General features: G+C 41.9%; 1 protein-coding gene across 4 annotated transcripts in view; it reads left to right on the top strand.

The window, feature by feature from the left end:
- Nucleotides 1-15,176, top strand: part of MYOF (myoferlin) — a 148,149-nt gene extending 132,973 nt beyond the window's left edge. For all 4 annotated transcript variants that reach the window (XM_031461393.2, XM_031461392.2, XM_010974292.3 and 1 more), the window contains 5 exons: nucleotides 6,110-6,209; nucleotides 10,654-10,844; nucleotides 12,553-12,662; nucleotides 13,032-13,179; nucleotides 14,602-15,176. In XM_031461393.2, the coding sequence (XP_031317253.2) occupies nucleotides 6,110-6,209; nucleotides 10,654-10,844; nucleotides 12,553-12,662; nucleotides 13,032-13,179; nucleotides 14,602-14,640 (588 nt within the window). In that variant the 3' untranslated portion in view covers nucleotides 14,641-15,176. The remainder of the gene's footprint in view (nucleotides 1-6,109; nucleotides 6,210-10,653; nucleotides 10,845-12,552; nucleotides 12,663-13,031; nucleotides 13,180-14,601) is intronic.
- The last annotated feature ends 8,540 nt before the right edge of the window (nucleotides 15,177-23,716 follow it).

The raw sequence follows: 23,716 nt of genomic DNA, 5'->3' as shown, positions 1-23,716 counted from the left end.
AGTTTAAAGTACTCATGGAGATGTTCAGAGAACTCAAGAGGAGTATAGATGTAGAGAGCTAAGTTTTTAGCAAAGAGTTGGAAAATATAAAGATTACCCAAGCAGAGTTGAAGAATAAAATTACTGAAATGAATAACATACCAGAAGGAGCCAAGAATAGACTAACAAGTCAGTGAGCTAGAAGACAGATTAGTGGAAGTCACTACTGCAGAACAGAAAAAAGAAAAAAGAATGAAAAGAAATGAAGATAGTTTAAGAGCATTCTAGGACAACATGAAGTGCACTAATACTCATGTTATAGGGGTCCCAGAAAGAGAAGAGAGAGAGAAAGGACCTGAGAAAATTTTTGAAGAGATAATAACTGAAAACTTCCCTAACTTGGGAAAGGAAACAGCCACCCAAGTCCAGGAAGTGCAGAGATCAACTCAAAGAGGAGCACACTAAGGTACATAGTCATCAAATTGACAAAAACTAAGGATAAGGAAAAAAATACTAAAATTAACAAGAGAAAAGCAACAAATAACATACACGGGAACTCCCATAGGTCATCAGCTGATTTTTCAGCAGAAACTCTACAGGCCAGAGGGAGTGGCATGATATATTTAAAGTAATGAAAGGGAACTACTTACAATCAAGAACACTCTATCCATCAAGGCTCTCATTCAGATTTGATGGAGAAATTGAAAGCTTCACAGATAAACAAAAGCTAAAAGAATTCAGCACTACCAAACCAGCTTTACAACAAATGTTAAAGGAACTTCTCTAGTCATCAAACCACAAGAAAAGAGAACAAAGAGAAAAAGGAAAAAAAAAAGACCTACAAAAACAAACCCAAAGCAATGAACAAAATGGCAATAAGAACATACGTATCAATAATTACCTTAAATTACCTTAAATGTAAATGGATTAAATGCTCCAACCAAAAGACAGACTGGCTGAATGGGTACACTGTCTACAAGAGACCCACTTCAGAGCAGAGACACGTGCAGGCTGAAAGTAAGGGGATGGAAAAAGATATTCCATGTAAACAGAAATCAAACAAAGCTGGAGTAACAATACTTATATCAGACAAAATGGGTTTTAAAATAAAGACTGTTAAAATAGGCAAAGCAGGACACTACGTAATGCTCAAGGGATCAATCCAGGAAGATGTAACAATTGTAAATACATATGTACCCAACATAGGAGCACCTCAATACATAAGACAATTGTTAACAGACATAAAAGGAGAAATAGACAATACACAATAATAGTGGGGGACCTTAACACCCCGCTTATATCAAATGGACAGATCATCCAGACAGAATATCAATATGGAAATACAGGCCCTAAATAACATATTAGACTAGACGGACTTAATATCCATCTGAAAGCAACAAAATACATATTCTTCTCAAGGGCACATAGAACATTCTCCAGAATCGACCACATACTGGCCCACAAAGCTAGCCTCAATAAATTTAGGAAAACTGAAATAACACCAAGCATTTTTTCTTCCCACAACACTATAAGGTTAGAAATCAACTACAAGGAAAAAAACTGCAAAAACTGCAAACATGTGGAAGCTAAACAATATGCTATTAAACAGCCAATGGCTCAGTGAAGAAATCAAAGAGGAAATCAAAAAATATTTTGAGGCAAATGAAAACACAATGATCCAAAACCTCTGGGATGCAGCAAAAGCAGTTTTAAGAGGGAAGTTTATAGGGATGCCTACCTCAGGAAACAAGAAAAATCTTGAGTAAACAACCTAACCTGACACCTAAAGCAGCCAGAGAAAGAAGAACAAACAAAACCCAAAGTTAGTGGAAGAAAAGAAATCAAAGATCAGAGCAGAAATAAATGAAATAGAGACTTAAAAAAATAGAAAAGATCTATGAAACTAAAAGCGGGTTCTTTGAAAAGATAAATAAAATTGATAAACCTTTAGTCAGACTCAGCAAGAAAAAAGGGAGGGCCCAAATTAATAAAATCAGAAATGAAAAAAAGCTATAACCGAATTCACAGAAATACAAGGAACCATAAGAGGCTACTATGAGCAGCTATACACCAACAAAAAGGACAATTGTGAAAGAAATGGACAACTTCTTAGAACAGTACAATTTGCCAAAACTGAACCAGGAAGAAATAGACAATATGAATAGACAAATTACCAGAACTGAAATTCAATCAATAATTTAAAAACTCCCAAAAACAAAAGTCCAAGATGAGACAGCTTCACAAGGGAATTCTACCAAACATTTAGAGAAGAGTTAACACCTCTCCTTTCTGAAACTATTCCTAACAATTGCAGAGGAAGGAATACTTCCAAACTCATTCTATGAGGCCATCATCATCCTGATACCAAAACCAGACAAAGATATCACAAAAAGAAAATTATAGGGCAATATCACTTATGAATATAGATGCAAAAATCAACAAATTCTAGCAAATCAACTCCAACAATGCACTAAAAGAATCATACACCATGATCAGGTGGGATTTATCCAGGGATGCAAGTATTTTTCAGTATCCACAAATCAATCAATGTGATACACCACATTAACAAAGTGAAGAATAAAAACCATATGGTCATCTTAATCGATGCAGAAAAAGCTTTTGATAAAATTCAACATCCATTTGTGATGAAAACTCTCCAGAAAGTGGGCGTAGATGGAACATACTTCAACATGATAAAGGCCATATATGATAGACCCACAACTAACATCATACTTAATGGGAAAAAGCTGAAAGCATTTCCGCTAAGATCAGGAAGAAGACAAGGATGCCCACTTTCGCCAATTTTATTCAACATAGTTTTGGAAGTCCTAGCCATAGCAATCAGAGAATAAAAAGAACTAAAAGGAATCCAAATTGGAAACGAAGAAGTAAAACTGTCACTGTTTGCAGATGACATAATACTACACATAGAAAACCCTAAAGAAGTGACCAGAGAACTATTAGAACTCATCAATGAATTTGGTAAATTGCAGGATACAAAATTAATATACAGAAATCAGCTGCATTTCTATACACTTACAATGAAATAGCAGAAAAAGAAATTAAGGAAACAATGCCATTCACCATTGCTCCAAAAAGAATAAAATACCTAGGAATAAACCTACCTAAGGAGACAAAAGACCTATAAACTGTAAGACATTGATGAAAGAAACTGAAGACGACATAAACAAATGGAAAGATACACCATGTTCTTGGATTGGAAGAATCAATATTGTTGAAGTGGCCAAATGACCCAAGGCAATATACAGATTCAGTGCAATCCCTATCAAATTACCAATAACATTTTTCACAGAGCTGGAACAAAAAAATGTTAAAATTCGTGTGGAAACACAAAAGACCCTGAATAGCCAAAATAATCTTGAAAAAGAAGAACAGAGCTGGAGGAATTACACTCCTTGACTTCAGACTATACTACAAAGCCACAGAAGTCAAAATAATATGGTACTGGCATAAAAACAGACACATAGATCAATGTAACAGGATAGAAAGTCCAGAAATAAACCCATACACTTACGGTCAATCTACAACAAAGGAGGCAAGAATATACAATGGAGAAAAGACAGTCTCTTCAGTTAGAGGTGCTGGGAAAAACTGGACAGCTACCTGTAAAAGACCGAAACTAGAACATTCTCTAACATCATATACAAAAATAAACTCAAAATGGATTAAAGACTTAAATGTAAGACCAAATACTATAAAACTCCTAGAGGAAAACATAGGTAGGACACTCCTGGACAAAAATCACAGCAATATATTTTTGAACCAGCTCCTAGAGTATTGGAAATAAAAGCAAAAATAAACAAATGGGATCTAACTAAACTTAAAAGCTTTTGCACAGCTAAGGATACCATCAACAAAACTAAAAGACCTACAGAATGGAAGAAAATATTTGCAAATGATGTGACTGACACAGGACTAGTTTCCAAAATATACAAACAGCTCATACACCTTAATATCAAAACAAACAAATAAACCAAAAAACCAACCAACCCAATCAAAAAATGAGGAGAAGAGCTAAATAGACATCTCTCCAAAGAAGACAGGCAGATGGCCAACAAGCACATGAAAAGATGCTCAACATCACTAATTGTTAGAGAAATGCAAATCAAAATTACAATATCACCTCACACCAATCAGAATGGCCATCATGAAAAAGTCTTCAAATGATAAATGCTGTAGAGGGTGTGGAGAAAAAGGAACCCCACTACTCTGTTGGTGGCAATGTAAATTGGTGCAGCTACTATGGAGGACAGTATGGATGTTCCTTAAAAAACTAAAATAGACTTACCGTGTGATCCAGCAATTTCCACTCCTCCGCATATATCTGGAGAAAAATACAATTCAAAGAGACACATACTCTCCAGTGTTCGTAGAAGCACTATTTACAATAGCCAAGACATGGAAACAACCCAAATGTCCATCAACAGATGACTAAAGAAGATGTGGTATATTTATACAATGGAGCACTATTCAGCCATAAAAAGGAATAAAATAATACCATTTGCAGCAACATGGTTGTACCTGGAGATCGTAATTCTGAGTGAAGTAATCTAGAAAGAGAAAGAAAAATGTCATATGATATCACTTATATGTGGAATCTAAAAAATGGACACAAATGAACTCATTTACAAAACAGAAATAGACTCACATAGGGAACAAACTTATGGTTACCAGGGTCTGAAGGAGGTGGGAAGGGATAAATTGGGAATTCAGAAACTGCACCTGTTGGGGAGTGATGGAAATGTTACCTATCTTGATTGTGGTGGTGGTTTCATTGGTGTATACATCAATCAAAATCTATCACATTGTACATCTGAAATATGTGTAGTTTACTGTACAGGAGCCATACCACAATAAAGGTGTTAAAAAAAAAATATATGTATATATATATATACACCCCCCTCATGTCCCATCTGGCCAGGCCTTACCCCCCTGCTGGCCCTACTCAGTGCTGACGCTGTTATAGTAAGCACGTTTTCTGTCCAAGTGAGATGAATGCTTTCAAAGGGCACTTTCTAGAGACAGGCTCAACTTGACGCTGAACCTTGCACACTTTCAGATGATGAGACAACCAGGGGAAAGTGAGGGGTTGGGGGTCAGGTTGGCCTTCAGGTAAAGTTACCTTTCCTATTTACCCACATCTAGAGCTGGACCTCCCAGTACCCAGACTGGTCCTTGGAGCAGGAGCCCACACAGGACGGTCAGGCAGGGCCGGACCATAGCAGAGTGGGCTTCTCAGCGTGACAGCCAGACCCTCTGAGCCTTGCAAAGGGGAACATTCCTGGGATGTTCATCTGAAAAACCAGAAATAACCCAACAATCATCCTTCAAATTCATGAAGCACTGGGGGAATTCTTTCTCTGGGGCCAGAGGAACTTAGGTGTAATTAGGCTGTGGACGTGTCCTTATCCTTGGCTGATATTGTCTGGGCAGAGGCAGGGACCAGAGGTAAGAACTTAGAGGACCCTTACCCCATCCTCCCTCCACCTAATTCTAGGATGAGGGATTTGAGGGTCTTAGTTGACCACAGTATGTAAAACCCAATATTTTTCAAAAGCCAAAAATGCCAGAACATTTTAAATCCGCACTGATAAAAGAGTGAAGTCAGGGCCCCAGTCTCCTCACCCCCACGTGGAATGAGTGTGCTCAGATACCCTGTTGAGGGGGAAGTCTGTGGGGTGGGCGGAAGGTTGCTGAGCAGAAGTAACACCCCAGTAGGGGATATTGTGGTCTGGCCTAGGATAGCTTGGCTTTGGGAGGATAATCTAAGCAGGCCATAGTCTTCAGGACAGGAGACATAATTACTCCCCCAGGAGTGGGAGCAGGAAGTCACACTGATAGGAACATGGCAGGAAACCTTCTGTTTGGGAATTGCCTGGGACATCCTTTTTGTCACCCATCTGGTGGTCTTGAGATTTCCTGGGGAGCCCAACTGCCTTATGTACACATGGGGTGGAGGGGTGGCCAAAGGGATGGGTTTCGAGTTGGGCTGCAAAGCAGAGAGGTGGCCCCGTGACTTAATATCAGGGTTTCCAGGAGCCCAAGGGGAGGGTTTTAAGGGTCTGGTAATTGGTGTCATTTGGTTTGTCTGTCCCTCTTGGCATTTCAGGAGCATTTCTGGAGTATTGACCAAACTGAATTTCGGGTCCCGCCCAGACTGATCATCCAGATATGGGATAATGACAAGTTTTCTCTGGATGACTACTTGGGTAAGGCTTGCACTGGGGATACTCTTCTCTAAGAAACTGTCCTTGCAATGAGTAAAATCAATGTACACTTGGGATCAATTACTTAAATCTCCAGTAGTGTAGGTACCTGGGGATGGGGTCACACTCACTGTCTGGATGTCCTCTGAGTGATGTGGCCTGCGGGTCCGCTGTCTCAGGTCCTCTGAGAAGTGGGCACAGCACCCCTTTCCGTGAGGCTATTGTTGTAGGCTCTCGCACCACCTCCTGTCCTGCTATGAAGATTCAAATTTTGTTTTCACAAGGGGATGCCACACCCCTGCCTCCACTTCCAAACCTCTCCCTCTGTCTCCCCCTCCTCTCTCCTCAGCACCTCAGAATTGGCTCCCTCCTCCTCCATGCTGCTCTCAAAAGTCACTGAGGTCCCCTAACGTCCCCAGCCATTGTTCTCTCCATCCTTCTCCGTGGTAGACCCCCCTTCCTGACCTGGGGTCCCTACCTTTCTCGGCCCGCACCCAACTCAGTGTTCTGATCTCTCTCCCGGGCCTCAGGTGTCTCATCAGCCTGCTCTGTCTCTTCCTCTCACACTGTAAACACAGGCCTTGGCCTTCCCTGGGGCTCTGCGGCTCTTCCCTAGGCTCCCTCAGTGATTCACCAAACCTCACCTCAGTGGAAGGGAAGCTTCAACTTCCACTTTCAGCAAAGCGTGACCCCTAAACCAGTGCATGCAGCCGACAGCCCCGGCACCTGAGGGTTAATAATAAGAAACACTACGATGACTCAGATTGCAACATGCAGTGTATCCAGTCAACACATCATACACCTTAAACTTACATGATGCTATAGGTCAACTACATCTCAGGTAAAACAAAAGAGAAAAGAAACTATCATGATGATTATTCCCCATTCCCCACCAGAAACCTTCACCTTTATGTTCGGCAGGCACCTCAGACTTACCGTGACTGAGCTCAAACTCAGCCTTTCCTCCCTGACCTCATACCTGCTCTCCTCATGAAGTGCTTTTGCTGTTCACAGCCTCTCTGTTGTCCCAGCCACCCAGCCAGGAGTACCCAGAGTCCTCTGTGGCTCCTCTCTTTTCTCAGTCTAGACATTGTCACCTACTTCATCAGGCACATTTATTTCCTCAGCTCAATGATCTCTGCCACTTGCCAGTTCAGACCTCATTTCCTCTTAGCCAACTGGTACACTGGTCCCTGGCTCATCTCCTTGCTTCCAGAACATCTATCCTGGCAAAAGGAAAGCCCACGGCGGCCAGTGGCTGTGTCTCATTATTCCTCTAACCCTCACAGCACCCAAGTGCAGTAGCTTCGACTTAGTTGGTCCTTCATAAGAACTGAACAAACAAATGAGTATGGAAGTGTTGTCTGAAGAAAAACATACAGCCTAAAAGTTGTGAGTTAAGTTTTATTCAGAGATCTTTCTGAGGACTATAGCCCCAGAGACAGCCTCTCAGAGAGCTCTGAAGAATTACTCTGAAGAGATAAGGGAGGAGCCAGGATATATAGGACTTTTTGCTGGGGGGGGGGGGGGATAAATAGGTAGTCTAATATCAAACGATTACTGCTAATCCCAAAGAACAGACATCTCAAGTTAATGATCTTAGTGCTTTTCTATGCTTGGGGAGATGTAAGATTCTGGGCTCACTGAAATTATTTCTTAGATATGCATCTTAACTATCTAGGGTCAGATCCAAGGCACAGAATTCTTCCAGTCTGTCTCCATCCTGAACTCCCCTCAGGGCATAGCCTCAGGTGGGCAGCTGCAGTGGCCTATGGCCTGATCCTTGTAGCACTGGGGTGATAGAAAACATTTCTTATTCCCTGGAAAGGCAGGCAACATCTCCTGTCCACAGTAGTATTATGCTCACTTATAAAGCATAAAGAATGGTGCAGGGTTTCCCCTCGGAATTTCAATAAAATAGTCGACAACAATGAAAGAGAATGACTGTATTTCAAAATGGCTAGTAGGCAAACGGTTGCAGTTATCATAAAAAGGAGAGACAAAATAAAAGCCGGCATTAGCTCCAGAAAGCCTTGTGGGCTGTGGAACCATCAGAAGCTGACGGGCAGTGTCTGAGGCCAGCAGTTTATGGCGACTCTGCCACAACCTCCCTGCTGCTCTCTGCTGCTACTGTTGGAGACCAGCCCTTGTCCCAGGAATCCACAGACCTGACCCGACAGGACTCTTGCAACCCTTGCAGCAGCAATCCACAATTATCCCGGAGACATTTCCGTGTGGTGGTAAAGCATTGGAGAAGGGAAGCATTTTTATAATTTTATGATTAAATCTTAGTGTTTTAGGGTCTCCGTCCTTGAGCTGTAACCTTCACAAGTGCTTCTCAACTTGCTTCCTCCCCTTAGGTAAGAAAGAAAGGCTCGAGTGTTTGGAGGTGGGCAACAGTCCTTCCTCCAGGTTTGATGTGTCTTCAGAAGTCTTTTCCTTTGGAGAGTAGGCTTTTGTTATAAAGATCATTCAGGGCATATTTCAACATGGTTTTATTTCCCTCCCCTTGCCTGAAATATGAGGGTTTTTCCCTTGTATCTTCACTGTGAGGATCTGTTAGAGTTCCTGGAGGTAAAACTCATAAAAATGTAGTGGCTCCTCCCAGACTGGGCCCCAGGCTGTGGCGTATCCAGTCTGCCTCTGATGACTGCTTTGTTCCTTCAGTTTGAATTTCTTCTTGCCTTTTAGCACACCTTGTAACTTTTTTTCCTTTAAGCCAGAAATGTTATATGGAGTCATAGTACCTGATATAAACATACCTTTAGTGTGAGGATTTATGTGAGTCCAACTAGGAGCTGAGCTGTGCCAAATGTTTGCTGGAGCCGAAGCTGCCAGGGGCTTCCATCTCCTCTGTTGATTTTGTTCTTCCCAAGAATTCCTTGCAAGAATTGCAAGGTCTGCTTCTTGCATCTCTTTCAGCTGCAATCTACGGCTGTTATATTGGAGCCCTGTTGGTGTGGTGTTAAGGTGTTGGGTTGGAGAAGCAGTCTATAATCTTGTGATTCAATCTGTCTTCCAGAGGACCTGTGTCTCTGGGCTGTGACTTTCATTTCACATGTGTCTCTCCTGTGCTATGGCTTCCCACCCCACTGTCCCTTAGAGAAAAGAATGCTGGAAAAGGGCTGCGGTATGGGGTAATTCCTTCCCCCAGCTGGAGTGAAGTTCTAATAAAGTCTTTTCCTCTGGAGAGAGGGCCTTTTTAATAGAGAATGTTCTGGGTATATTTTGCAATGTTTATTTTTACGGTGTCCTTGCCACAGCAACAAGAAGGTCATTCTGGATCTTCACTGTGAGGACTTGATAACAAATTCTACATCCAGCAACTTATCAAAATGACCATATTAGTGTGTCTACTTGTTTGTAGTTCCAGTGGCTTCTGCTCCATGTAATCAAATCTCGCCTATGACTCTCTGAATTTGCCTGTCTCTTCCAGATTTAAGGGTGGTGATTTGCCTTTGCAACTTCAGTTTTTTTATGGTTCAAAAAAAGTAATTGACTTTTGGTTTGTTTAACACTTCATTCTTGTAAGGACAGGAGTGAAGATTTCCAAGGTCTTTAACCTGTCAGCGTTGAAAAAGGAAGTCTTTTTTGATATATTGTTTCATTCTTTTCTTTTTGTGCTTCATTCTGGATTTTTTTTTGACATACAGTTCAGTTCAACCATTGCCTCCTCTAATTTGTCTAATATGTCATTTAAATCCATCTTGTATCTTAATGTTAGCTTTTGTTTTCCCAGTTATAATATTTATATTGATTCCTTATTTGTTTGTTTTCTGAAATCCTTCATCTTGTCACTTAAAAATCATAACCATATCAATCAGGAGAGGGCTCAGAGGAGTTCCCAAACCCCAAAAGGCAGTCAGTTAAAGTGCTACTATAGAGTTAATGCCTTACATTGAGGAAGAATAAATGTGTGTCTCCAGGCACCCTGAGCTGGGTTTCCTACTTCCTTGTGAGAATTTTCTGTTGAGAATTCATTGTTCCTTCTCAAGCTCTTGTTTCTGAGGTTACACTAGGAGATACTTGAACCTGACTATCCCATGCAGCTTCCCATGTTCCAAGTACCAGGTGTCTTTACCCAAAGCCAAATAACTGTATTCAGGGAAGTTCAGTATAAGCAAATTCCAAGTCCAAGTTCAGTGGAAATTTTGCCTTTAGATGTTTAATTCTTCTGAGCTTGCAGAAGAACTTGGTTTATGCTCCTGTCTTTGAGAAATAAAACAGGTAGTTCTCTGTGAGATGCAGAACAGTGGACAGATATTTCTTCTGCCCCTTTCCATCTGATCTGCGAATAATTTTAACTATCTACCAGGGTCCATTTCTCTAACTCACCTATCACCTGTTGAAAATCATGGTCTACCCCTCTTCTGACAACATTCTGTTCCCTTGTGAACAACGATGGATCCACTTGAAATTTATTTGGGTTTAATGTTTCCTTGGCTAGGTTTCCTGGAACTTGATTTGCATCACACCATCATTCCAGCAAAATCATCAGAGAAATGCAATTTGGACATGATTCCAGACCTGAAAGCCATGAACCCCCTTAAAGTGAAAACAGCCTCTCTCTTTGAACAGAAGTCCATGAAAGGATGGTGGCCGTGCTATGCAGATAAAGATGGCGCCCGTGTGATGGCTGTATGAGTATTTCCTGCTTGGGGGTCATTTATCCCTTTTATCATTTAGGTTTTGCCCTCTATGAGTAGATTTGCTCCAGAGAAGATAAGGAAGGTTAAACTGGTGGTACTTTTAAGTTATGGAAACGGTTTGTACCTGGGATTTTAAGAGAAGGTGGCAGATGCCATGAGCATATGTTGGGGGTTGAGTGGAAGGTGGGGGGATTGGAATTGTCAAACTGGGAGCCTATGTGGTTGCACTGTATTTCTGTAGGACCCTCCTTCACCAAGAATGCTAATTCATATGAGCTTCTAGTACAATTCAGTATAGAACAAGGAACTTCAAATTTGAGCTGTTCTCATAAAAAAAAAAAATTTTTTTTAAGAGGAGGGCAGCAGGGAGTGCTGACTTCCATGGACCTTGAAGGCTAGACATTACAAGCACCAGTGGAGAACTCAAGATCTATTTTGATGTAGAAGCCAAAGTGTGAGTTACCATGCCCTGTCACAACAGACTACCTCATTCATTATATATTATTAATAATAGTTAACATTTTACACCACTGATTAGGAACCAGGCAATTTACAAAATGCCTTACATTCATCATCTTGTTTTTTCAAAAGACTTTGAGGGATCATTTGCATAAAATAAACTGCACCCACTTAAAGTGCACGATTTGGTAAGTTCTCAGATGTATATGCTCATGAAACCACCACCATAATCAAGATCCAGAACATTCCTGTGACCCCAGAAGTTTCCTTGTGCCCACTGCAGTCCCTCGTTCCCCCTACCCTGGCCCAGGAAACCATTTAGCAGCTTCCTGCCACTACAGATTAGTTTGCACCTAATCTCATTTAGTTCTGCTGACAACCCCACGAAGTAGACATTATCTCCATTTTATAGATTCTAGGAACAGGTTTGGAGAAGCCCCACCTTGCCATCAGACACCCACCCTTGTCTGACTCTTCGACAGGAGGCATCTGTGCTCCACCACCTAAATGACTGTCAGAGTTGGGAGTTCTCAAATCGTTGGTGACCTCGTGGGCTCCAGGGTTCTAGAAAGTGTTACAACCTAGGTTTAGCCTGGTTCTAGAAGTGGGCAAGTTTCTAGACCTCTTACAGCGTCAGTGTCTTCATGTGCACATGAGTATCCTACCTGATTTATATATAGGGTTGCCCCAAGCATTACACAAGATAAGGTGGCTTAAGCAGTGCCCAGTGCAGGGAGGCAGCATTCATTCATTCACTCATTCATTCATTCCTCTAGCTTGTGTACATCAAGTGCCCACTAAGTACCCACGCTGTTCCACACAGTGGGGATACCATGGTGGGCATGAAGCATGGAGGTGCTCTTGGAGCCCCCACTTAATGCTCAGTGTTAGCTGTTGTTATGAGCAGTATTCAGGTTAATCTGGGTCCAAGCAAAGTTACAAAGGGAGGTGCATGAGCAGGCAAGGAGACAGATGTGAGAAAGTTGGAATAATGGGGATCCAGAGACTGAAAAGCAGGGAGGAGGGAAAGCAATTTGTCCTCTCAGTTTCCCACATGGCGTTGGTTCAGAAACACATGGAAGAGGAAATGTGATGAAATCTCCTGGGGAAAATTGAAGGCAATCTAAGGATTGTTTTACAAGAATAAAAATCATTGCTTGGGGAATACTCCTTGGGTCGAAGTGAAAATATTTGTGAAACGTGATGTCATGTGTTTAATCTGTTCTACTTTACTGCAGGGAAAAGTGGAGATGACGTTGGAAGTCCTCAACGAGAAGGAGGCCGACGAGAGGCCAGCTGGGAAGGGACGAGATGAACCCAACATGAACCCCAAGCTAGACCCACCAAAGTGAGAGGCCCGCTTTGTTCTGACTTCCAAACACCTGCAGTCTGAAAGCCCCCCTTCCAGCTGGCTTAATGGAATGGATTAGCCTTGTCTTGATTCTGTACTGAGTAGTGGGGATGGGGGATGGAGAGGTTAGTGATCTGGCTTCACTGGAACCATTCTCCTTCCCGTGAAACCGGAGTCCAGTGTGTCTTCAGTATCTCAGGAGGCCATAAAAGGTTAAAGAATCTTTCTCAGCCACCTGAGGGGAATGATATCTTTTCTTGACACTATAAATGTTATTCCTTATTCTTTAAACTGGGTCACGCTCTGAGGTGTAAAGGCTCTGTCCCTCCCAAGCTCAGTAGGTAAAACCGTTTCTTTGCAATGCAGCCGCCCGGAAACCTCCTTCCTCTGGTTCACCAACCCATGTAAGACCATGCGGTTCATCGTGTGGCGCCGATTCAAGTGGGTGATCATCGGCCTGCTCATCCTGCTCATCCTGCTGCTCTTCCTGGCTGTGCTCCTCTACTCCTTGCCGGTGAGAGTCCTTGGCCTTGTCTTGGCTCCTTTTGTGGGAATCATGGTCCTACACCCCACTTGGCACTTGCCTCTGTTGCTGTCCAGTAAAAGGACCTATGTAGCGGTTGTGGTGTTGGGAAAATTTAATGTGTCCTGTGATGAGGATCACATTCTCGGGGTTTCATGCATTATGGGCAGAACTTCATGGTCTGGAGAAAAAACTTTGGTTTCAGGAATTCTAGGGGAAATCCCTGAGGCCTTTATCAGCGTGTGTCTGAACGACCGCCAGCATTGCCGGCAGAGCTTCCTGCCTTCAGATTTTCTTGTTCCAAACCATCCTGTGTCCTAACTCCTTAACCTGGCACTCACAGATCCCCAAATCTGGGCTTGTTCTAGGCCTCCACAGGCCTTGAACTCCACCCAAACTCAAAAGTTGGCCTCCCCAAGCAAGTACTGCCCTCACTTGCCAGGACCCCCTTGCCAGTGCTGTTCCCTTGCCTGTGTTTTGTCTAGCCAAACCTCCCTCATTCTTTAAGGCCCACATTTCATAACCTCCCCCTCAAGTCTCCCTTAATCTCCCCAGTCATAAAGGCAAGTCCAAATGGGAGGCTTGTCAGTGTGCCTAGAAGTAGTACTTTCATTCCTCCGTTCAGGGGATTTGTTGAGCATCTCTGGCAGGTCAGGAATTGGGATGTAGAGATGAACCAAGGCATAATTTCTGTCCACAAGCAGTTCATATCCTGGGACAAGCAAATTACTATGTACAAACAATTAAATTCCTATGAGGCAAGCTGTTCTAGGATACGAACAAACGACTGCAGGACTGCACCGCTGAGGACGGTTTCACCGAGGAGGGGGCGTTTACGCTCAGTTTGCTGAGTGGAGAAGGGATAGTCCAGGCGTTCAGAGACTCTCACGTCAGGTCATATTAGTAGTATCGATTATGTGGTGTTTAGTAGCTTAGTCATACAACCACACTCGCAGGGATTTGATGTCTTCGTTTCCCCCACCAATACTTACAGCTTGTTAATCATGAGTACATGCACGCTATTTCCTCGTTGTAGGTAGTCCAGTATGTCTTGACCATTTGAAAAAACTCCTCATAGTTATTTCTTTTTCCTGATTTAGAGTCTATTGATTTAAACCAGTGGTTCTCAACTAGGGGCAGTTTTGCCCCCCTGGGAGGACATCTGGCATTGTCTGGAGACATTCTGGTTCTCACGACTGGGGATGCTACAATCTAGTGCGTAGAGGCCAGGGATGCTACTAAATATCTTGCAATGCACAGGGGAGCCCCCAGCAAGACTCATCTGGTCCTAAACAGTGCCAATGAGAATCCCCAAATTTTATATATATTTTATAATTATAATTATATATATATATATTTATAATTATATATACACATATATAATTTTTTAACCTATTTCTGTTTCTTTTTCAGAACTATTTGTCAATGAAGATCGTGAGGCCAAATGCATGATGGAAGCAAGGCTTCTTCTCTATAGAGTTATCCAGCAATGAGGGAATCCTGTCTTTGTTCACAGACCAAAACCAAGAGTGATTTTGTTTGGGTTGGAGACTACATTCCAGGGGCATGCTACATTCCTTCACTGAGGCCCATCAGTTCCCAGAGGGTCTAGGACGAAGTTAGGCCAACAAGCAACATTTTTATCTTGTTATCTTTTGAAGTATTAGAAGTTTTAACTATGTTTTTTCACAATATTTTTCAAGGTGGCTGGTTCCATTTAAAAATCCTCTTTTTTTTTTTTAATGCGTCCTAGTTCTGTAATTCAGTGCTTTAGAAATTGCTGAAACTGAACTTGAACATTTCTGCATCTTGACTTCATATACTTATCTATAATCAACCAAAGGACTGTGCATTATAAACTAGAATAGTGAGAGGAATTTTTTATTTATACCTGTAACCACTGTTATATTTTATATGGAGAAATGTCAGGAGACTCTATTCAACTTCTGTGATGAACCCAAATAAACACATTTCACCTTTGACACATACCTGTTTGTTGTAGATGTGGGCCAAGTTGGGAAGGAGGCAATTTCTCGTCCTCTGGGTCTCGGGGGGGTGGAATGGTGGGGCAAATCACTTGGCCATAAACCCTTTATAAATGCACTGCAAAATCTCAATCACTGGGCCAAAATGAAGGTAATAAGCACTTATTTAAAGTGTTTATTCTACGCATACATTGTTTTAAGTGCTTTATACATATTAACTCATTGCGTCCTCAAGATAACCCTGTAAATGTGGATAACATTATTAGCCCAATTTTGCAGTTGAAGAAACTGAGGCATAAAGAGGTTCAGTAACTTGCCCAAGGCCACACAACTAGTAAGTGGTAGAGCCGGGATTTGAACCCAGACAGTCTGGGTTCTCTCCTTAACTTTTCTGAGGGGAGTCTGGAAATATCACCTTAATCTTTTAATTCATTTGGGTTTTTACTGAGGGATCATTGGCATACAACATTATATTAACATTATATTAATTTCAGGTGTAGAACATAATGATTCAATATTTGTATATGTTGCACAATGATCACCACAATAAGTCTAGTTAACATCCAACACTATACACAGTTAAGAATATTTTTCTTGTCATGAGAGCTTTTAAGATCTACTCTCAGCAACTTTCAAATATGCAATACAGTATTATTAACTATATACACCATCCTGACATTACATGTTCATGACTTATTTATTTTATAACTGGAAGTTTGTACCTTTTGACTTCCTTCAATTATTTTGCCTACTCCCACTCACTTCTGGCAGACCAGTCTGTTCTCTGTGCCTATGAACTGTTGGGAGTTTTTGTTTGTTTTTCAGATTCCACATATAAGTGAGATCATACAGTATTTGTCTTTCTCTGGCTTATTTCACTTAGCATAATGCCCTCAAGGTCCATCCATGTTGTCACAAGGGCAAGATTTCACTCTTTTTTTTTTACAGCTGAATAATATTCCATTGTTTATATATACCACATTTTATTTGTTCATTCATCAATGAATATTTAGATTGTTTCCATATCTTGGCTATTGTGAATAATGCTGCAGTCAACATGGGCATGCAGATACCTTTCTGAGTTAATGTTTTTGTTTTCTTTGGATAAACACCCTGAAGTGGAATTGCTGGATCATATGGTAGTTCTATTTTTAGTTTTTTGAGGAACCTCCATACTGCTTTCCAAAGTATCTGCACCAATTTACATTCCCACCATCAGTGGTCCAGGGTTCCCTTTCCCTGGTGAGGATTTCTCCACATCCTCACCAACACTTGTTATGTCTTTTTCATAGTAGCCATCCTAACAGGTGCGAGGTGATATCTCATTGTAGTTTTGACTTGCATTTCCCTGATGGCTAGTGATACTGAGATGTTGAGCATCTTTTCATGTACCTGTTGGCAATCTGTATGTCTTCTTTGGGAAGATATCTATTCAATCCTCTACCTGTTTTATAATTGGATTGTTCTTGTTTCTATTGTTGTAGGAGTTCCTTATATATTTGGGATATTAACCCCTTATCAGATCTATGATTTGCAAATATTTTCTCCCATTCAGTAAGTTGCCCTTTCATTTTGTTGAGGGCTTCCTTTGCTGCACACTTCTTAACTTCTTTGAACCACAGTGCTACTCCACCAGTAGTGGGTAGGGGGGTGCTGTCTAGAGGAACATGGAGCTCAGATGGTCAAGTAATGAGTGACAGTAGCAACCCAGTGTGGCTCATGTGACACCAAGGACAGTCAGCGTGTCTTCTAGAACATGTAAGAACACTGTCCTGTTAATATATGAGTCCATGGTGAGGTCAGCAAACAGTTCTATTCTAAGATCAACACAGAATCGAGAGGAGCAAGAAATGGTGTGATCATGGCAACGCTTTGGGGCATTTAGAGAACATTACACTCCAGTGGTGACTGTCTTGGCCTTATCGCTGAGTTGTTTGATGTTTTAAACATTTTAATTCCTTCACTGTCTGCCCAAAATCCTAGCATTCAAAGTGCACTCAATACATTAAAAGGTTGAAAGACAGAGCTAGGTAAATCAGAATGCTGGCCGTTCCCCCAGGCACCTTGCACCCTCCTTCCTGAGTCCATGTGCATTGCCACCCACCCGGAACGCCTTCACAGCCCTGGCAGAGATCCTGCCCACCCTGGAAATTCTGGTTCAAATGCCATTTTCTCCTTGACACTTCTTGGGCCCCAAAGTGATCCTTCAATCCCAGAACTGAACATATTAGTGGAACCTTCCTAGTGCCCTGTGACCCCGTAATTCCACTCCTGAGTATTAACTCCAAGAAACAATCAGAAAGGCAGCTCAATGTTGACATACAAAAATGCATGTTACAATGTGCTTTATAATGGCACAAATCAGGAATGACCTAAATGCCCAAGTTTAGGGGAGTGATTGACTACATGGTGAAATCCCATATATTAGTGCAAAGATGAAAACATATCAATTTTTAAAATTTTGTTATCGACATAGGAAAAGGTTGGTGTATGAGAAATGATAAAAGCATAATACAAATCTATAAAAGGATTCAAATATGTGTGTATAAGTAAATGCACCAAAATATTAACAGCACAATGAGTTCATGCAAGTTTTACACCTGTAGTAGTTAATAATTTATAAATGTCAATCAACATTGGAGGTTCCTAACAATTTTTTTCCTGTTAAACTAAGAGCTCAAGTTTGACAAACACTGCTATGCTTTGTTACGCCTTGTAGCTGTATAAGTGTGGCTCATTTCCACAACTGACTGTAATCTCCTTGAGGGCAGAGATAACACCTCTAAGATCTGGCACCTCAGGGTGCCATGGAGCAGCAGGCCTAGATTTGCATCCTGGGTCATCCCTCCAACTCACCTGTGACCTGGGAGCAATAATGCCCACCTGCCTCACTGGACTGGGGTGAGAGCTAAATGGACTCATAGGTAAATTACCTTCTCAATATCTGATGCCCAGTGGATATTTGATACATGGAAGCTTAGGTGTTGCATCAAACTGGTTAAAGTCTGATGTTCTAGTTCCAAAAGTAGAACTAAGAACAGGTGAGTAAGTTCTTTTCCTTCTAAGATCCACTAGATGGGAGAAAAGCAAGCTGTGAGAATGTCTCCTACGTTCTCAAGGAGGAAGGCGGCAACCCAAGTTCAGGAGGCAGGAGAAGAGGTGGCCAGTCCAGGCAGTATTATAAAGGTTGACATGTGTCATGGTAGCAGGGACACTTGCATTGTTCCAGTGGTTTCAAATTACCCTGGTTCAGGGACCAGTGGACCCTCCCTGTTATGGGGTTAACCAAGGTGTCATCAAGGCTCTTATTATGAGCAGCCAGCTATTCATGGGCTGGACACTGAAGCACCCATAACCTTCTAACCCTTTTGAGTCACACTGTACCTACACCCAAACTACTACTTTCTAACAGCATCATGTCATCTTGTTATAATTAATAGGTCTACAGCTTTCATCTAATTTAGAGATACTAATGATGAAAGAGAGAGAGTTTTATTTAAAACTGCATTTTCTTAAGAGAAAAAAATAGGCTTCCAAAAAAAAAAAAAAAAAACACTGTTCCAGGCAAGGTTGTTATTTGGAATATATAACCATCAGTATGTACCCAGCACCGGAACCAGTGGATCAGGACAGAATGCTTCATCCCATCAGAATGGGGACTGGCCATAAAAAAAATTAGAACAGCCATGCCAGTATGTGCAGGCTGAATATTAGCCTTCCTTCCAAGGACCCCCACCAACACACTCCTGTACTCTCCTGTAGTGCTCATTCAAGGAATAGTTGCTGAGTGGATACATGAACGGCTTTGAGGAAAGTCTTTTCCTCCTTTGCCTTCAGCATCCCTACCTGGTGTAGTTCCTGAGTAAGTGGTGGCGAAGCTCTATTAGGAATGAAATAATTTCCAGAGAGAATATTGAGCTGGGCTTTCTGGGCACACCCCTCCCTCTCCTCCCATCCCCCCAGAAAACACTTCATCTTGTCAAAAGATAATGGTCCCGCATTTGAGGTTGTTAGCCGCCTGGTGACCTATAAATGATAGCTAAAAGCTGGAACTAATCACAGTCCAGTCAGATTGTCGCTTCACCATGAATTAAATAACACTTAGTCCTAACTGATTCTAGCAAGTGCCACCATTAACGTTGGAGCCTTCATTAGGAAAATAAATCTCCATCAATGTCTTGAGGGTGACAAGCAACTGAAAATCCTAACGGGCTAACACTTGATTTTGTTTTTTGTTCTTCCTTTCTCTTTCTCAGTCTAGGGGGGAAAATGTCACCATTAGATCTGCATGTTGCTTTAAAGAGCAATTTAAAAGGAAGGCAGAGCTCTGAAACCCATTTTGGAAAGGAAGCCGAGGGGAGTGGAGTCGTCTGGTTTTCCAGGTGCTGGCTGAGGGGCAGTTCCCTGCCCCTTGGAGTTCACCCCGGCTCAGAGGATTGTTTGTCCAAAGAGACTGGAGCTGACTTGCCTCACCACTGTTGCGCAGATGTTAATACGAACAGCTAGAAGGCAAGGGTGCTTTCCAGAAATGGCTGTTCAGTTCAGAGAAAGTACAACTTGACCACCATATGGGGAACCAACACTGACAATGATTTTCAAGGTTTAAGAACCCTCTACAGTTTAAATATTTCATGCTAAATAGATTTGTGAGGTCAATACATTCAATACTCTGGACCATATGCATGTAGCCTCCCAAGGCAGATGGGAATTCCATTCCCAAGAATGCCTTTCAAAGTCAGCATGATGTGGAATTAGTTCATAATGGAGTCGATGTTGTAAATAGATTAAGCACCCGCCATCTTGGCAGCTGAGTTTGGTGTTTGTTCAGCGTTGAATGGCAACTCCCTAATCTCTCTTAGGTTAAACATAATGGGGTCCCAAAGAAGATGAAAGGAAGACAGCTTTGCCCTTGGATATACATCCCTGGAATGAAATGCCAGGGTTCATGAAGTTCAAGAAAAACACAAGAGAAACGTGTAACTCGGACTAACTGCAAAGCCTAACAAGTAAGGGAACATAATGAAAAACACAGCCCCGCCATATGCATGTTCAAGCTCGGAACCTCAGGGCTGCGACTTTGTTGGAGATGCAGACTCTAGATTTTTACTATTTAAATATACTTAAGAAAGAAAAATCATCTTTTTTTTTTTTTTTTGGAGCAACTCCCTCACAGTAAATTGAATGCTTCTCAAGGCAACCTGATTTTGCCAAAATTTATCTCAACTTTTTAAAAAGGCCCATTCAGTCCTTTGACTAATATTAATGGGCTACTTCCATGTGTTTTCACAAAATCCTAGAGCCAAACCCATAATCCTCCCCCCGTCATATTTCAGCAAAGTCCTGCCCCGGCAATTACAGGAGGAGGACCAGGACTATCCAGCTGGATTCCAACGCAGCAGGGCAGCCTCTCAGATGACGTTTCACCTGGGTCAACAGGATAAACACAATGAATAGACGGAATCCTGTCTCAGGGGCGGCAAGGGTGGGGGTCCAGGGGATTCCAGCCATCTGGAAGCCTGTGCGCTCACCCAGCTCAGTCACAATGCAATTTTGGGCATCTCCTCTCCAGCCTTCCTTCCCGCATTTGTGAAAGCAAGCGCTGACTTAAATGACCTTGTCTCTCCTCGCCTTGTTTTACGGTTCTGCTTATCTGTGGCTCAGTTTCCTCATCTATAAAATTGGGACAATCACATCCACAGAGTGACTGGAAAGATAAAATGACTTGGAAAATGTAGAAGTGTTTAGAACAGCGCTTGGGATGAAGTAAGCGCTCAGTATATTCTAACTACCATCATCTTCCTCGTCAGACAAGAACAGCCAAACAGATATGGGCCAGAAGGTGACGGACATCTTCTGCTTCTGAAATGTCACCTCAGAAAGGATGTGAATCACTGCTATCCAAAATGAGACTGATTCCCACCCCCAAGTTCTAACTGCACATTCCCACTTAGGGAAAGCAGATAAAAAGGCTAAGGCAGTTCCTCAAAAAATTAAACACACAACTGCCATATGATCCAGCAATTCCACTTCTGGGTATGTACCCAAAACAACTGAAAGCAGGGACTCAAACAGATGTTGGTACACCCAAGATTGTAGCAGCATTATTCACAGTAACCGAAAGATGGAAGCAACACAAGTGTCCATCAACAGATGAATGGATAAACAAAATGTATTTTATACATACAATGGAGTATTAAACAGCCTTTAAAACAGTCAGGAAGTAAATTCTGACACCTGCTATGACATGGATGAACCTTGAAGACACAATGTTAAGTGAAATAAGCCAGACACAAAAGAACAAACACTATATTGTTCCATGTACACAAGGCACCTAGAGTAGCCAAAATCATAGAGACAGAGGTAAAGAATGGTGGTCGCAGGGGCTGGGGGTGGGTGAGGGGAAATATTTAAATGGGTGCAGAGTTTCCGTTCTGCAAGATGAAGAGAATTCTCTGGGAGTGGTGATGGTACTGCAATGGTGTGAATGTACTTAATGCCACTGAGCTGTACACCTAAAAATTGTTTTATGTTATGTATATTTTACCAAAAAAAATAATACTAAGAGAATGAAAGGTCCCATCAGACAGACCCCTCCAGAAAGTCAATTTTCTCCTGTTCCTGAGGGACCCCAGCCCCAGGCCCCAGGAGGCAGGTGACACTCACTGACTGACCGAGGTGGTGAATCCTGTCACGTGACCAAAACACAGGTCTCAAAGGACAGCTTTGAAGAGCTAAATCCAGTGCCGACAGACAAGGTTTGTTTGGCCCAAACTACCTTTTTATAACTAACTGCCAGTGTTTAAAAATTAGAAAAATTCATATGAAAAAATATTTTGAGCTTTTCTTGACAAATTGTAAGGTCTCTTAACACATCATAGTGCAATAACTGGCTGGAGTCCCATACCTGCTGGTTCACCGCAGACCCCCTTACCCAGCCCCACCTCGCTTCTTGAACATTTCCTGCGCAGCTCCTCAAGATGCTGAGTGTGAGACGCAGACATGTTCTGCTGTCAAAGTAACCAGAGGAGGGTCCCTAACCAAGGCCTGGAATCGACTGGAAGTCCCCAGGCTGGGTAGCTCTCTCAGCCTGTCTTCACCATCGCAGCCAAGCCCCTACCCTGCTCCACCCTGGACCTCAGGTCAACACCTCCCTCCCTCCTGGGCCCTCCTCACCCTCCCCAGCTGCCCCAAATTCAGCCACAACGCCAAATCAGCTGCTCTCAGGTAGGCTTCTTTCAAGAAAAAAAGATCTAAATGGCCAATATGCAAAGAAACTCACCTTATTAATAAAGAGGAAAAGATACAGTAAAGCCACAATGAACTATCCTTTCCTGCCCTCCAGACTGGCAAAAAATTTAAGTCTTACATCAAGCACTCACGGGAGACGTGTTACACAGATGGTGGGAGTGCCAGTTGGTAAAACCACTGCAGAAAACAACGTGGCATCTGCCAATGGTGACCGTCCTGCTCTGTGACCTGGCACTCCACTCCTCAGTCTGTACCCTCGAGAAACGTCCACGCACGCACACATGTGCACCTTGAAGACAGATTCAAAATGTCTGACATAGCACAACACTAGAGGAACCCTCGTGGCCATTAACAGTAATTGGATAGTACCTTGGGGTGCTGTCTTATAACAAAATGCCATGAAACAATGCAAGAGAATGAATCTCAGCTGCATAGGACAATGACGCACATAAACCCTAGAAGCAGTGCTGAGTGGAAGAACAAGCTGGGGGAGGTTACCTGCTGTATGACTTCTTTCATATACAATTTAAAACCAGCACAGGGAAATATATACAAGATCTTGTGGTAGCTCACAGCGAAAAAAATGTGACAATGAACATGTATATGTTTGTGTAGAACTGAAGAATTGTGCTCTACACTGGAAATTAACACAACATTACAAACTGACTATAACTCAATAAAAAATGTAAAAAAAATTTTTTAAAAACCATCTTAAACTTAATATATTGTTTACGGGTGGAGACATTGGAAATCTACAAATAACAGCAAAGGGAACACAGACTCAGGAGGGTGAAGATCTTAGGGATGAGGCCAGGGTGATGGAATCATGGAGGGTCCAAAGACAATGGTGATTTTTTTCCCTTAAACTGGATGGTGGATACAGGGATGTCCACTTATTGTGTCATTATTCTTTATATCATGTACATCCTATAGAGATATTCTATTGTATCCAATATGTAATTGTAAAAAATTGTTTCCTCTTCCAAAATGATTGGGTCATTGAACAGTATGCTGAGGTTAAACACAAAGAACTTCTTTTTTTGTTGAAGTATGGTCAGTTTACAATGTTGTGTTAATTTCTGGTGTACAGCATAGTGATTCAGTTATGCAGACAAATATTCCTTTTCATATTCTTTTTCATTATAGGCTACTCCAGAGTATTGAATATAGTTCCCTGTGCTATATAGTGGGACCTTATTGTTTATAAGAACTTCTTTTTAATGTAATCAAACTCAGTGCAAAGGTGATCTATGAACCAAGTTGTATAAAAGTTGTTTATCATGGTCATTCAAACC

The sequence above is a fragment of the Camelus dromedarius genome, chromosome 8, assembly GCF_036321535.1.
Source record: "Camelus dromedarius isolate mCamDro1 chromosome 8, mCamDro1.pat, whole genome shotgun sequence".
Taxonomy (NCBI): domain Eukaryota; kingdom Metazoa; phylum Chordata; class Mammalia; order Artiodactyla; family Camelidae; genus Camelus; species Camelus dromedarius.
The sequence above is the reverse complement of the archived record's forward strand: the minus strand, read 5'-3'. Positions and strand labels throughout refer to the sequence as shown.